Source organism: Lissotriton vulgaris, chromosome 11 (assembly GCF_964263255.1).
Source record: "Lissotriton vulgaris chromosome 11, aLisVul1.2, whole genome shotgun sequence".
In the NCBI taxonomy this organism is placed as follows: Eukaryota; Metazoa; Chordata; class Amphibia; order Caudata; family Salamandridae; genus Lissotriton; species Lissotriton vulgaris.
The window spans coordinates 1,102,250,068-1,102,266,819 of NC_141699.1; the positions used below are offsets into that span (position 1 = coordinate 1,102,250,068).

General features: G+C 45.9%; 1 protein-coding gene across 2 annotated transcripts in view; it reads left to right on the forward strand.

Moving 5' to 3' along the window:
* Window positions 1-16,752, forward strand: part of OSTN (osteocrin) — a 188,780-nt gene that overhangs the window by 160,617 nt on the left and 11,411 nt on the right. For both annotated transcript variants that reach the window (XM_086944632.1, XM_086944631.1), the window contains one exon: window positions 15,297-15,398. In XM_086944632.1, the coding sequence (XP_086800758.1) occupies window positions 15,297-15,381 (85 nt within the window). In that variant the 3' untranslated portion in view covers window positions 15,382-15,398. The remainder of the gene's footprint in view (window positions 1-15,296; window positions 15,399-16,752) is intronic.

Below are 16,752 nucleotides of genomic sequence, written 5' to 3' on the forward strand. Positions count from 1 at the left end.
GTCCAACCAGGGTCTGACTAACTCTACATCAAAGGTTGGGTCCGAGCAGGGTCTGACTGACTCTACATCATGGGAAGGGTCTAACTGACTCTACATCACGGGTTGGGTCCAAGCAGGGTGTAACTAACTCTAAATCACGGGTAGGGTCTGACTGACTCTACATAACGGGTTGGTCCCGAGCAGGGTCTGACTGACTCTACATCACAGGTAGGGTCTGACTAACTCTACATAACGGGTTGGTCCCGAGCAGGGTCTGACTGACTCTACATCACAGGTTGGGTCCAAGCAGGGGCTGACTGACTCTACATCACGGGTTGGTTCCGAGCAGGGTCTGACTGACTCTACATCATGTATGGGGTTTGGGCTGAAACTGACTAACTCTACATCATGGGTAGGGTCTGACTGACGCTACATCACGGGTTGGGTCCGAGCAGGGTCTGACTAACTCTACATTATGGGAAGGGTCTAACTGACTCTACATCACGGTTTTAGTCCAAGCAGGGTCTGACTAGCTCTACATCACAGGTGGGATCCGGGCAGAGACTGACTAACTCTGCATCATGGGTAGGGTCTGACTGACGCTACATCACGGGTTGGGTCCGAGCAGGGTCTGACTAACTCTACATCATGGGAAGGGTCTAACTGACTCTACATCACGGTTTTAGTCCAAGCAGGGTCTGACTAGCTCTACATCACAGGTGGGATCCGGGCAGAGACTGACTAACTCTACATCATGGGTAGGGTCTGACTGACGCTACATCACGGGTTGGGTCCGAGCAGGGTCTGACTAACTCTACATCATGGGAAGGGTCTAACTGACTCTACATCACGGTTTTAGTCCAAGCAGGGTCTGACTAGCTCTACATCACAGGTGGGATCCGGGCAGAGACTGACTAACTCTACATCATGGGTAGGGTCTGACTGACGCTACATCACGGTTTTAGTCCAAGCAGGGTCTGACTAGCTCTACATCACAGGTGGGATCCGGGCAGAGACTGACTAACTCTACATCATGTGTAGGGTCTAACTGACTCTACTGCACAGGTTGGGTCCGAACAAGGTCTGACTAGCTACATCATGGGAAGAGTCTATCTGACTCTACATGACGCCTGGGTTCCAAGCAGGGTCTGACTGACTCTACATCATGGGTGGGGTCTGAGCATGGTCTGACTAACTCTACATTATGGGCAGGGTCTAACTTATATTACATGAAGTGTTGGGTACGAGCAGGGTCTTTCTAATTCTACATCATGAGTAGGGTCTGACTGACTCTACATCATGAGTAGTGTCTGACTGACTCTACATCATGAGTAGGGTCTGACTGACTCTACATCATAGGTGGGGTCCGAGCAGTGTCTGACTGACTCTACATCACGTGTAGGGTCTGACTAACTCTACACTATGGGTAGGGCCTGACTGACTCTACATCATGAGTAGGGTCTGACTGACTCTACATCACAGGTGGGGTCCGAGCAGGGTCTGACTGACTCTACATCACGGGTAGGGTCTGACTAACTCTACACTATGGGTAGGGCCTGACTGACTCTACATCATGAGTAAGGTCTGACTGACTCTACATCACAGGTGGGGTCCGAGCAGGGTCTGACTGACTCTACATCACGGGCAGGGTCTGACTAACTCTACACTATGGGTAGGGCCTGACTGACTCTACATCACAAGTGGTTTCCAAGCAGCGCTTTGTGGTAAATAAATATTTACCGTCTGAATTTCTATGTAGTAAAGTTCAATAAAATAACTCAGTCGAAAATAAGAGGCAAAATCCGTGATATCTGAGTTTCAAAATGGGTTTTATTCCATAAAATGGAATGGTTCGAACCAGGGTATCATGTTCCTTTCACCATAAAGGATCAGGAAGGGATAGAGCATACTTTATTGACAGAATACAACTTTTATAGTTAATGCATATAATGGTGATGAATACAGAAGGCGTAACAGCTGAGAGAAACGAGATAAGAACACATGTGCGTAACAGAAAGGCGTGCACGAGGGCGTACACAGAGGTGTGTGCTAGAAACGTCACATGAAAGTGTCACAAGTGGGTGGATACATAGTGGAATCTTGCAGTGTCAGCAGAAATCTGTAGCAAGGATGCGCGCGCAGAAGCATGACGTGTGACTGACGTGAAGCTGGAGGGTGCAGGGGACTTGACATTTAGCACTAGAGGAAAGAGACAGAAGTCTGGCATGTCAGATCGACTCGTTCCTAAATCATATCTGATATCTTGTGCTTGGGGAACTATATTATCTAGGAGGAAAAGGTCTCTCGGGCAGAGGCTACTCTATACTGACTATTAATGCGTGCATATGTGACTACGTGTCTGCGTGTAATGCAAGGGGCCATGGGCCTACCATGGTAACAGGAGCAATGAATTACTTGCATGGAGACAGAGAGGCCGGGCCCTTTGCTCTGCAGCCGGGGAAATGTTTATCTATTCTGCTAGACTGGAATGTGTTTTCGAGGAGCTGAGCTCGGCTGTACTGATAACTTGAAGGCAAAATACTGTCTTTGGCAGGCAAGCAGGCCGAGCCGGGCACCGTTCGCCGCGCAGGGAGTAGGACAGAGGTCAGGGAGGCATCCCACGTTGCAGCTTTTCAGGAGGCAGAGAACAGAAAGGGCTCGATGGCAGAAATCAGGGCCTAGCTCTGTAAGACTAGGAAAAACGTGAGAGTGCACCATGAAAAGACGTTGGCAAGGCATACTTAGGAACTGAATTATCGATCCATTCATGGTGGATCTGAAAGAGGACATGTTAACGTTGGACGCAAATGTATTTGCGTCTTCATAGCAGGTCGAGGAGGGAAGTTACATGCACTTTAAGCTCGTACATGGAGACGGTGGGGTTCACGTTAGGGGGCACAATTGACTATAAAAATTTATATTACCTCATTCCCTCCTTGTCCCCTACGGACCCTTCATGATATATCAATCCTCATTAGTCCATCTACTTGTTCATATAACATCATTTGCTCTTCCTTTTTCAGGCGGTATTTAGAACGTGGACTTGGATGAGGAAAACATGATGTGGCGCACAAGCCGCAAATCGCCGGCCCACATTGTATACATAGGCAACAACTGAATATTATGAGAAGGGCTATTCCGAGGAAGGATAGGACTTTCCATCCCCAGGCTGATAACACGCTCCAGAACCAACCGGACCAAGTCCAGGTACCTGGGTTCTGATGTATCTGACTTGCAATCTTATGGAGACGTGTTATGGCTTTATATACTGACGGTGCATTATTTGGAATGAAAACACAGCAGCTCGATCCGAGGACTTTACAGGCCCCGCCCCTATCGGCCAGGATGACGTCAAGGGCGAGACGATTTTGAAGAACGACAAGTCTCATAGCAGACTGTTCCTCGGTCAAGTTACCTAGGGCGGAAGTAGTTTCATTCACTACTGCTTCGAGGGTTCTGGTTAAGTGACGTATAGATTTACTATTAAAGACAGCACCTAAATAGGGAAAGAAACCTTTATTGAAATCTGTGTATCGTTCCCATGCCGTTTCAGTATAGTCGACAAGTGGGAGATCTCTTTTGGGTCTATGAACTAGATGGGAGTTTCTATGATAATCAGGCGGAGCTAGAAAAACGGGTGGCAGAAGGAATGCAATGTAACATGTCCCATCCCAAACTAGTGGCAGACGTATATAGGCTGTATGACCACAAATGAAATAGGAATGTCGGGTAGCTTTGAATGTAGACTTGCCTTTATCACTGAATTCGATCACAGTAGTACATTTACTATGACCTAGAGGTACTGAACCATTCTTTCTGACACATAATTCGCCTTTGACGGGTAATACTGACATAGAGGGTAAGTCTGGTCCTGTATCAGACTGAACATTCAGAATCATGAGGTTAAGTGTATAATTACCTAATCCATATACTTCGTTTTCTAGATCGGTCCCTGTCCTTTGTGGAAGACCCTCCTTGTTAGGGTAACATGCTTTATGCAAAACTGTGTTCAGATTTCCCCATACCCAACTGCCTTTGTAGACTATGGACTCAGAGTCTAAGGAATTTATTAAACTAAACCATGCACCACAGGAACCATTATGTGTGAACGGATACGGGAAGAGGGGCAAGACTCCCTTGTATTTCTGATAGGGAGGAAGTCGGCCACATATCCAACAATTAGTAGCATTGCTGGTCTGATGGGAATGATGTAACATACTGATAAAAGTATTGTTGCGCAGCGCAAGCCGGTAAGATAACTCATGCGGGGGTAGTTCACTGAAAGTATGCTCGATAGTGCTGTTTGGAAAGAAATGTGCATGTATGGAAATAGGGAAATACATGTGGAGCAGAAAACTTGCAGCAATAATCGTAAGACTCAGAAAAAACATAATCAATAATGTCACAATACAATGACTACGAAGAGATTTACAATATTCTCGTTTCTTGAGCTGTTTCTGTCTCTCTCTCTCTCTATTGGGGTCTGGCTTGTACATGTCAGGAACCTGTCTAACCGCTTCACCTAGGGGAGGACTTAAACAATTAAACTGTCTGACTTGCTAGACCTCAACTTTAAACAATACTCCTCTTGAGGAGTTTTCTCTGCCAGTGGGAGTGTTGAATCAGTCTTTAGGATGGGGCCGGGCTGGGAGTCTAACTCTGGCTGCAGTCCATTATATTTTTTTATATGACTCGAGTGGAGCCAGCCTTTGCGGCCCTCCACCTTGACGGCTGTCCTTGTAGTCAGTAAAACAAGCTTCGGTTCTTGCCAGCGGGGCTCCAGCGGACTCTTCCTGTCGAAATTTCTTACAAAAACGAGGTCCCCCGATGTAATCTCGTGCGGCTTCACCTCGGTATTGTCGGGAAAGGCTGCAGCTACCTGTGAACGACAAGATTGTAGTGCAGACATCAAGGAGGCAAGGTAATCTGTCAACATGTTACTATCAACATCTGTTATTTTTCGAGGCAGAGGCGTCCCCCACATATTCGGTGGCCTACCAAAGACCACCTCATACGGGGATAGCCCTGTTCTAGAGTGTGCAACCATTCTCATGTAAAACAATGCAACTGGCAAGGCGACTATCCAGTCTACCCCTTTCTCGGCACAGATCTTGGCAAGACGTGTTTTCAGTGTCTGATTGTGGCGTTCTACGAGACCTGCTGCCTCGGGATGTCGGACGCAGTGGAACTTCCACTGATATCCTAGCAGGAGTGAAACCTGCTTCATTAATTCGGACGAGAATGGTTGGCCATTATCTGAATACACGACACGAGGCAAACCGTATCGTGGGAAGAATTCACGAACCAACTGTTTGGCAGTGGTCGGGGCAGTGTAATCTGGGACTGGATATGCTTCTGTCCAACGGGAAAGTGCGCATACAACTACGAGGACATATTTGAATCCTCGACATCGTTCCATCTGGATATAATCCATCTGGAGGACTTCAAAAGGGTAATCGGGAGGATTGAATCCACCTTGCTCTACAGGGATGCTTTTACCTGGGTTGAACTGACAACAGATCATGCAAGTACGCACTTTCTGTTTTGCTGCTGCTCGTAAATGTTTGTTGTACCAGAGATTTTGTAAACTGTCTAACATGGCTTTATCTCCCAAGTGTGCTGGACTGTGTGCAGTGTTGATCATAACTTGGACCATAGAGTCGGGGAGAAACCATGTGGCTTTTCCCTTCGTCATCCATCCCTGATCTGTCTGGATCCCTCCTAGTTCAGTCCATTTCTTTATTTCTTCTGGAGTAGCATGTGTCTGTATGTCAATTACATCGAGTGCGGGATCCTTAACTGTCATGCAATGTGTTGATGTCGGAACTATTGTCTTTGTCATGTCAGCTGCATGTGTATGAGTCAAAGCTGTGTGTTTCGCGGTTTGATCGGCCAGATCGTTACCCTAGGAAATGGTGTCGGTAAACTTTAGTATGTGCCTTGCACTTCATGATAGCTATGGCTGATGGCAAATGTATTGCTTCCAATAATTCCTGAATGAGGGGACCATGTTGGATTTTGGCTCCGTGAGAGGTCAAGAAACCTCTTTCCTGCCAGAGTACACCGAAGTCGTGTACGACTCCAAATGCATAACGTGAATCTGTGTATATGTTAACATTCCTGTTTTTGGCTATTATACAGGCTCGGGTCAGAGCAATAAGTTCAGCTGCTTGAGCAGACAGTGTATCAATGCGGTGTGTTTCTTTGACTTCAGTTTCAGTGGTCACTGCATATGCGGCCACTAATTCTCCTGTGCTTGTTCTCATACATGAACCATCCACATAAAGTGTCAGGTCTGGGTTAGTCAGTGCAACATCTGTCAAGTCTCGTCGGGGCTTTGTTACTGCATTAATGATCTCTATACAGTCATGTGGAGCTGGATCTGTAATGTTCAAGGGTAACAATGTGGCAGGATTGAGTATGTTACAGCGTCTGATTTCTATGTGTGGCTGGAACAATGTCAATTCATAACCTGTCAGTCGTGCTATAGTCAAGTGTTGAGTCTGTGTTCTGTTTAAAAGAACTTCCACAGAGTGTGGAACTTGTACTGTCAGGGGATGTCCTAACACTATGGAATCACTTTGTCGGATTGCTAAGGCTGTTGCTGCAACTGATTTTAAGCACGCAGGCAGAGCCTGGGCTACTGGGTCTAATGTACTCGAAAAATAAGCACACGGCTTATGTGAACCTGCTTGGTCTTGTGTGAGGACAGATAATGCTGTGCCATCACGTTCTGTAACAAAGAGTGTAAAAGGTTTGCTGTAACATGGTGTTGCTAAAACTGGTGCTTGACATAATGCTTTCTTTAATTCATCAAAAGCCTGTGTGTGTTCCTGAGTCCAAGGGAGGACAGTCGAAGTCGCTGCCTCCTGTGTTGTCAACTGTATGAGTGGCTTGGCTAGAAATGCGTACTGGGGAATCCATTGCCTACAGTAAGAGGTGAGGCCAATGAAGGCCCGCACTTCCTTTTGTGTCGTGGGTCGCGGTAAGTGTGCAATTAACTCGATGCGGTCAGGTGTTAGCTGTCTCCCCCTCTTGGACAGCAAGTGCCCAAGGTACACCACTTGCTGAACACAGAATTGTAACTTTGAAGGGGACACCTTGTGTCCCTTGTCAGCTAAGAAATGCAAAACCGTCAGTGATGCATGTTCACATTCAGGTTCGCTACGAGCGGTGATCAGCAGATCATCGACGAACTGCAGCAGGGCAGTGTTAACTGGCATTTGAATACTGTCAAGTTGTCTTTTCAATGCTTGGCTGTAGATGCTGGGGCTTTCTGTGAATCCTTGAGGTGCACGTGCAAATTTGAAGCTTCGGCCATTTAAACAGAATCCGAAAAGGTATTGGCTCTCCGGATCAATGGGAACACTGAAGAAGGCGTTCTTGAGGTCAATTACAGTAAAGAACGTCGCCTCTGAATCAATAGCAGTCAATAAGGATGAGATGTTGGGGACCACAGGGTACTGTGGCACAATGCATTTATTTAATTCTCGCAGATCAATCACCAACCGATAAACTGGTGGTGCATTTGGGTCAGTACGTTTAAGAATCGGAATGATAGGGGAATTACATAGATTGGAGTCGGTTTCTACAACCACTCCCTGTGCAATGAGCTCTTCAATGATTTCCAGTAAAGCCACTACAGCATCAGGTGGTAACTTGTATTGTCGAATTCGGGGCAGTACAACTCCTGGCTTGAGTGTCACTCGGTATGGTGTAATGTGCATACAACCTACATCAGTTGGGCCTTTCGCCCACAAATGTTCTGGTACATTTTTCAATCTGTCCTCAAAATCTCGTAACACATAGTGACCCTTGAAGTCACGTAAAAATAGTCTAACTCCTTCCGGAGAACAACATATTACAGCTCCTAGAGCTTTCAGTGTCTTGATACCTAACAGGTTTTCTGGACATGACTTCGTGAGTAGTAAGTCTGTAGTGCGTGACAATGGACCAACTGCTAGGGGAACAGGTTTCGATACTTCATTAACAATAGGCTGTCCTGAAAATCCAAGGGAAACATTCTGTGAGCCTGAGAGGGGTGCCCCTGGAACCTCATCGTGACTTATTGTTGTTCGACTTGCCCCTGTGTCAATCAAAAACTTTCTATCCTTTCCTAATACTTGACTATGTACATAAGGACCCTCTTGATCTACAGGAACCTCAATGAGAGGCAAGCCAACCTCCCTCTCTAGGCTGTTTCATGAGTATCGCTGATAATCGGGATAATCAGATTGTGCATACTGGTACATCTGCTGTGAAACTTGCTGTGTCGCGGCAATAGGCTGTGGACGTGGTACCGCTACTGTCTGTCCTGTCTGTTGTGGAACAGGCATTGGCTGGGCGTTCTGTGTCTGCTGAACTTGGTGTTGGACCTGGTCCTGTCTAGGCTGACGTGGTCTCTCTTTAGTTTTTCCTGTTGCTATATTGTATTTCAAAACTGTACATTCATTCACATAGTGACCTGGCTGTTTACAATAGTTGCATGTCCCTTTAACGGGAGCTGCCGAATTATTTGACTGTGTCATACCCTTTTTCTGACCGTCAGCTGGAACTGACTGAGCAACTAACATTTTCATTTTCGTATCTTTCATACGTCTTTGTTCGTGGTCTTGTTCTTCTCTAATTCTATTCTGGTGGTACTGTAACATTTGTAACATTTGGGATGGCGTATTTGCTTGCCAGGTGCTTTCGACTTTATATACACGGTTCTTAACCTGTGGCAGGGAATTCTCGACTAATTTGGTTACAAAAAGGTGCGGGTATGACTCGCTACTTGGTTTCAGGCCACTATTAATAATAAAACATTTCTCGAATCTAGAATAAAAATCACTAGTGTCTTCATCGTGTTTCTGTTTACAGGCTGAGATTGCGTCCCAGTCTTCCTTTTTCGTTGTCAATAATCTTGGCAAAACCTGTACAATTAATCCTGGTAATGCTTTAGCTTTTGGCCCAAGGCCTAACCCTGGAGTACGTCCATTTTCCTCGTCTTCTATTTCGGTCCAATTAATCTTTTTATCTCCCACCTCCCATTCTTTCTCTTTGAGTTTCTCGTAAATGCCAGCAGGCAACAGTACTTTTAACATTATCATAATATCTGAGTACGTGTAGTCACCCATGAGTAGCATATCTTTAATTTCTCGGTGAAAACCTGCAGGGTCTTTATCGTGACAGGGTACTAGTTTCTTCATTTCTAGCAATTCTATTTTAGTGAGGGGTGTATATACAAATACACGTTCTAATGTGTTATCGTCTTTTTTGACCGGTTGTACTTCCCGTAAGGGATTCTGACTATCAAAGTAAAACATTTTTCTTTCTGAGGGTGGTGGAGCTGACATAAACTGTGGTTTCAGAAAAGCACTATACTTGTGTCTATGTTCTAGAATTTCTTTAATTAAATCAGTACCTAGGCCTCTCCATCTATTAGAGAGCAGTTCTACCAACATGTCCGGTAAGGGACCTGGATCAGAATGTTGGCTCTTAAACAACGTAATGAGATGCTGAATCATGTATACACTAGCTAATTTTTGTTCATCAGGGGAAAGGTTCAAAAAAAGTCTGAGCTACTGCATCATCATTATATGTACTGGAATTGTCAGCCCATTGTACGGCGGACCGGGCTAATTCTTGTTCATCCATGGAATTGAGTACATGGTACCCCATTCGATCTTGAAGTATTTTATCGGTAGCCTGAAACATATGTTCAGGAGAACTCGGATTTAATATGGCAGAGAGAAAAAGTCTCTTGCTTTCTGGACGTATCGGACGTGTTGTATTATTAAAGGGTCTTCCCTTACCTACATATGCTATCATTTCTCTAGCTGGTAATAGTGATGTCTCTACTGTGGTCTCTGGTTGTTCGTCCTCCTCCGAGGATTCATTCTTGTCTGTATCTATTTCTCTTTCAGGCTTCCTTCTTTCATGTACTTGTATTACTGCTTTTCGGATCCTTCTGTACATGTTGTCTATACTACTCTGTTTATCATGCTTTCCGTCTGCTATATTCTGACCCCACTTGGTTAGTGCATCCATCTCTTCCTTGTCTACACCTGGCCTATCTTGTTCTCTTATTAAGCAGTTTATGAAGAAGCGTAATATGCAACCTTGAGTATCAACTTTCTGGTATGCCATGGCCTCGCCAATGCTTTCAGGACCTTCCCCCGTTTGGACAAAATGATATATTCTGTCTAGATGATCAATCATTCCTGGTAATAACATTAAATAGTTTGCAACTCGTCGTAAACGTACTGATGCTAGCATCATCCTATCGTTTTTACCGGGTACTGGATCATATCTGCAGTCTGTGAGGGGCTCTTTAAGTAATTCAGAACTCGCTGTTTGAGGTGTACGTTGCCTTGCTAAATCCCTGAAAGTCAGTCTATGTGTTGGCGGCGGGGTCCTAAAAATACCTCCTGTCGCACCTCCTGAGGTGCCAGGTCCAAAAGGATTTAGTGGATGAATGCCAGGAAGAACGAGAGGGGGAGTAACAATAGGTGCGGGAAGTGTTGGGGGAACAGGCGTAGGACGTTGAAGGGGTGGAGTTTGTTGTTGCGGACCTGGGGGTAGAGTATCTTGGGGTGGGAGACCGTCAGCAGGTGCAGGTGGTGCGGGTACATGGGCAGGTGCAGTAGTATAGGAAGGAGCTACATCGTCTAAATAGGAAGAAATAAAAATGTCTGCTGCGGTCTTGTGACGTAATTTAGTCGGAACCAATGGAGGGGGCAGATCTTTTGGTATTTCCGGAGTGGCCTTAGGTAAACCCTCGGCCAAAAGAGGATACATACCATTCACAAGGGTGTTTTGTTGTCTGTCTACTTGTTCTGCTTTAACTCGTATTCCTTCTTCAACTAGCGCGTTTTCTCGGGCTTTATCTGAATATTCTCTATGTTTCTCTGCTTTTCTGAGTTCTTTCTCTGTACGTCTATGAGATTCTTTACGCCACAATTCTATAGCGTCTTTCTGAGATTGTCTGGCTTTCTTTTTCCATAACGCTTCTTCTACTCTAATGATGCAATCTGCATCCCATGTCCCTGTAACGGGCCATCTGTATCTCTCGTCTAGGTTCTTAGTATAATCGGCCCATAAATCTAGATATAAGATGGCATCTAAGCCATACTTATGGTACATAAAATTTCCGGGAGTGTCCCTAGGTGGGACAGGAATCGCTTCCTCTAATATCCCTTTCCTAGTTCCTATCTGTCTTAATTTGGAAAACAGTGGCATCTTGATATTCGGTACTTGATACTTACTTGAACCTGAACACACTTTTAACACAGAAACACAGTAATGTATATCAAACAGTCACTCATACCACGACATTAATCACATAGAAACATTTTGAACACATTTTGACTAAGCTTGAATTCTATAACGAAAACAAAAATTGAACTGTTGAAAACACTAGTTACTTGATATACTGCTAAACAGTACAGATACACTGCTAAAACAGTGCAGACTGGGTCTGTGTACCCAAACCCGTCTTGACCGGATGCATAGTAATGCACCTGTCTAGATGCGTCCCCAGCAACGGTACTCACCGGGAAGCACGGAACGGAAGGCCTCGGAAAACTCGTCTGGACTGGACCGGCCTGGACTCGACTCGACTCGTGACGTCACAGGCACGTCGGAACTTGTAGGCCTCTAAACACCTCGGATCTTGCTCTCTTGGCTAGGCTCTGGTCGGGATCCTCCGCACTCCTTACCGCCTCGTCTGGGTGTCGATCGCAGTCTCAGTCACCTCCGTTGGCCAGAGGGAGATACAGGAAATCCTGCGGGTACGCGTAATTGTCCGTCTTGGCTGTGGCAGGGGGCTAGGTTTGCAACGCACCGCCGGCGCGTAAGGTGGGGGAGGGGTCCCTGTTCGGGCGCCAAATTAATGTGGTAAATAAATATTTACCGTCTGAATTTCTATGTAGTAAAGTTCAATAAAATAACTCAGTCGAAAATAAGAGGCAAAATCCGTGATATCTGAGTTTCAAAATGGGTTTTATTCCATAAAATGGAATGGTTCGAACCAGGGTATCATGTTCCTTTCACCATAAAGGATCAGGAAGGGATAGAGCATACTTTATTGACAGAATACAACTTTTATAGTTAATGCATATAATGGTGATGAATACAGAAGGCGTAACAGCTGAGAGAAACGAGATAAGAACACATGTGCGTAACAGAAAGGCGTGCACGAGGGCGTACACAGAGGTGTGTGCTAGAAACGTCACATGAAAGTGTCACAAGTGGGTGGATACATAGTGGAATCTTGCAGTGTCAGCAGAAATCTGTAGCAAGGATGCGCGCGCAGCAGCATGACGTGTGACTGACGTGAAGCTGGAGGGTGCAGGGGACTTGACATTTAGCACTAGAGGAAAGAGACAGAAGTCTGGCATGTCAGATCGACTCGTTCCTAAATCATATCTGATATCTTGTGTTTGGGGAACTATATTATCTAGGAGGAAAAGGTCTCTCGGGCAGAGGCTACTCTATACTGACTATTAATGCGTGCATATGTGACTACGTGTCTGCGTGTAATGCAAGGGGCCATGGGCCTACCATGGTAACAGGAGAAATGAATTACTTGCATGGAGACAGAGAGGCCGGGCCCTTTGCTCTGCAGCCGGGGAAATGTTTATCTATTCTGCTAGACTGGAATGTGTTTTCGAGGAGCTGAGCTCGGCTGTACTGATAACTTGAAGGCAAAATACTGTCTTTGGCAGGCAAGCAGGCCGAGCTGGGCACCGTTCGCCGCGCAGGGAGTAGGACAGAGGTCAGGGAGGCATCCCACGTTGCAGCTTTTCAGGAGGCAGAGAACAGAAAGGGCTCGATGGCAGAAATCAGGGCCTAGCTCTGTAAGACTAGGAAAAACGTGAGAGTGCACCATGAAAAGACGTTGGCAAGGCATACTTAGGAACTGAATTATCGATCCATTCATGGTGGATCTGAAAGAGGACATGTTAAGGTTGGACGCAAATGTATTTGCGTCTTCATAGCAGGTCGAGGAGGGAAGTTACATGCACCTTAAGCTCGTACATGGAGACGGTGGGGTTCACGTTAGGGGACACAATTGACTATAAAAATTTATATTAGAGCAGGGTCTGACTAACTCTACATCATGGGAAGGGTCTAACTGACTCTACATCACGGTTTTAGTCCAAGCAGGGTCTGACTAGCTCTACATCACAGGTGGGATCCGGGCAGAGACTGACTAACTCTACATCATGGGTAGGGTCTGACTGACGCTACATCACGGGTTGGGTCCGAGCAGGGTCTGACTAACTCTACATCATGGGAAGGGTCTAACTGACTCTACATCACGGTTTTAGTCCAAGCAGGGTCTGACTAGCTCTACATCACAGGTGGGATCCGGGCAGAGACTGACTAACTCTACATCATGTGTAGGGTCTAACTGACTCTACTGCACAGGTTGGGTCCGAACAAGGTCTGACTAGCTACATCATGGGAAGAGTCTATCTGACTCTACATGACGCCTGGGTTCCAAGCAGGGTCTGACTGACTCTACATCATGGGTGGGGTCTGAGCATGGTCTGACTAACTCTACATTATGGGCAGGGTCTAACTTATATTACATGAAGTGTTGGGTACGAGCAGGGTCTTTCTAATTCTACATCATGAGTAGGGTCTGACTGACTCTACATCATGAGTAGTGTCTGACTGACTCTACATCATGAGTAGGGTCTGACTGACTCTACATCATAGGTGGGGTCCGAGCAGTGTCTGACTGACTCTACATCACGTGTAGGGTCTGACTAACTCTACACTATGGGTAGGGCCTGACTGACTCTACATCATGAGTAAGGTTTGACTGACTCTACATCACAGGTGGGGTCCGAGCAGGGTCTGACTGACTCTACATCACGGGTAGGGTCTGACTAACTCTACACTATGGGTAGGGCCTGACTGACTCTACATCATGAGTAAGGTCTGACTGACTCTACATCACAGGTGGGGTCCGAGCAGGGTCTGACTGACTCTACATCACGGGTAGGGTCTGACTAACTCTACACTATGGGTAGGGCCTGACTGACTCTACATCACAAGTGGTTTCCAAGCAGCGCTTGGCTGACTCTATCGTTGTTGCTGTGAAGAAGAACGCTCATGACTGCTGAGTGTGGACCTCAGCGCACCCCTGGACCAGCGCTCACTACTGTGGACATGCACCTGCCCGATGGGATGCAGTAGTGTAGTACGCATGGCCACGCTGTGCGCGTGTCTGGCGCGGTATCCCCGTTGGCACTCAACATGACAAATCCGATGGGGGAACTTTCTAGTTTTACCAGACGGTGTTCACTGCCTTTCAACAGTCAGGACAGATTTCACCCTCAGGGGAGCATGAAGGGAGGAGGAGGCTGAACGTAATACCACTGGAAGGGCTTCCAATATCTCATCCAGGAACATTCAACCAGAGGCAGGGTCACAAGGTCACAGCAGACAGCACCGGGAAACAGCTGGTCTATATGTCACTTACACATTGTTTGGGCCTTTCCAGGCGCAAAAAAACAAAAATATTCATCAATAAATAATGCATGCATACCATGGTACACAGAAGGGTTTTAGGTCAGCCCCTTTCATCCATTGGTGGGTCCAGCTGTCAGTCACATTTGCTTCCTCCAAACACCACACGGAGAATAGGGCAGTGGATCAGCCCTCTGGGGCATTGGCTCCCGCAGTGTGAGTGACAGCCTTTTACTCATCAAATGTGCACACCCGAATAAAAAGTGCACTTCTCTTCAGGCCTTTTCCATTTCTCGAGTTATTTTTTCTCTGTTTAATCTATATATCTTTAAGCTTCAGTAATTCAAGATCTATAAGGCAAGATACATAATATTTTACTTTGTCAAGCAAAAATACATTTTCTGCACCTGTTCCAAGTTGACCAGTCTACTAGGAAATTCTCATACCGTTCTATTAAAATTATTTTTTTATGTTACTTTTTTATAGCAAGCATTTAGCCATCATGTTTAAGGTGCATATGTTTCCTCTTTTATTTTATTTGTATGACGCGTGCTCTCTCTATTTCCATAGTTTAATTTGGTGACCTATGCTTGAAAAAGTAAAACAAAAATTAACGACTGCACCTGCTTGCCCAGGCCGCAAACACTGGCTTTGCCAACGATTGTTGTAATCGCAACGCCACCATGTGTGGGTGGTCCACAGTGCACTATATAAATACGCTGAATGAATTCTTTAAAAACATTAATTGTCCACCGATTGGCATCAGCAGGATGCATACGTCACACATGGACTCTGCATTGGAACTTTCAAAACGTTGTGATATTAACTTCTGCTGTGTCTTGTCTTTGCAGGAAAGTTGTTGAACTGCCGAAGAGACGGTTTGGGATTCCCTTAGACAGGATCGGCGTGAATCGCCCGAGTGCCGCCCGGGGCTAGTGGGTCGGAACTGCCAGGTAAGAGAGGGGCAGCGGTGCTGAGAGAGGCCACCTGTCTCTATGTATGGGGTGTTTGTCATTCACTGGTGCATCTCTTACAGACTGTCAACTGGCCTATAGGACATGAGCCATGGTCAGGGCTTCTGCAGGTCTGATCAGGTGTTTCTTGTTCCTACAATGTGTGTACACAAGGACTACAGCTGTGTCTCGTGGGGTCACAGCTCTTCCAGACTGTTCACTCGCACTGTTGGCCTCTGTGTTCCTGAGTGGCCTTCAACCTCCAGCTCTGCCGCTCTATTTCAGATGTTCTTACCTTACAAGCTCTAGTTCTGCAGCTCTAGTACAGATGTTCTTATCTTACAAACTCCAGTTCTGCAGCTCTAGTACAGATGTTCTTATCTTACAAACTCGCAGCTCTAGTACAGATGTTCTTTTCTACAAGCTCTAGTTGTGCAGCTCTAGTACAGATGTTCTTACCTTGCTAGCTCCAGTTCTGCTGCTCTAGTACAGATGTCCTTATCTTACAAACTCCAGTTCTGCAGCTCAATTACAGATGTTCTCACCCTGTAAGCTCCAGTTCAGCAGCTCTAGTACAGATGTTCTTATCTTACAAACTCCAGTTCTGCAGCTCTAGTACAGATGTTCTTATCTTACAAGTTTCAGTTCTGAAGCTCGAGTACAGATGTTCTAATGTCACAAGCTCTAGATCTGCAGCTCTAGCACAGATGTTCTTACCTTACAAGCTCTAGTTCTGTAGCAGTAGTACAGATGTTCCTACCTTACAAATTCCAGTTCTGCAGCTCTAGTACAGATGCCTTGGTCTCAAACACTCTAGTTCTACAGCTCTAGCACAGTTGTTCTTATCTTACAAGCTCTAGTTCTGCAGCTCGAGTACAGATGTTCCTATCTAACAAACTCTAGTTGTGTAGCTCCAGCACAGACGTTCTTATCTTACAAGCTCCAGTTCTGCAGCTCGAGTACAGATGTTCCTATCTAACAAACGCTAGTTGTGCAGCTCTAGTACAGATGTTCTTAATCTCATGAACTCCTGTTCTGCTGCTTTAGTACTTGTGTTCCAACCTTACAATCTTCGGTTCTCTCGGATCCAGACCTCGAAGCTCCAGTCCTGAAAGCTCCGCTCCCCTTGCAAGCAGCCCTCCTGCACACTACCCCCTTATAATCTTCAAAACAATTAATCCTGTTGGAGAACCCCAGACAGTATGATCAGGAACAGGTCCTACAGCAAGGCTTAGAATTCATTGTACTCCTTGGGCCTCAGCACTGAGAAGCCTAGGGAGGGTAGCCATGCGCTATACAAATACGTATGAATAGAATTGCATTGATTTCCTTTGGTGCGAGCTGGCAGCTGTTT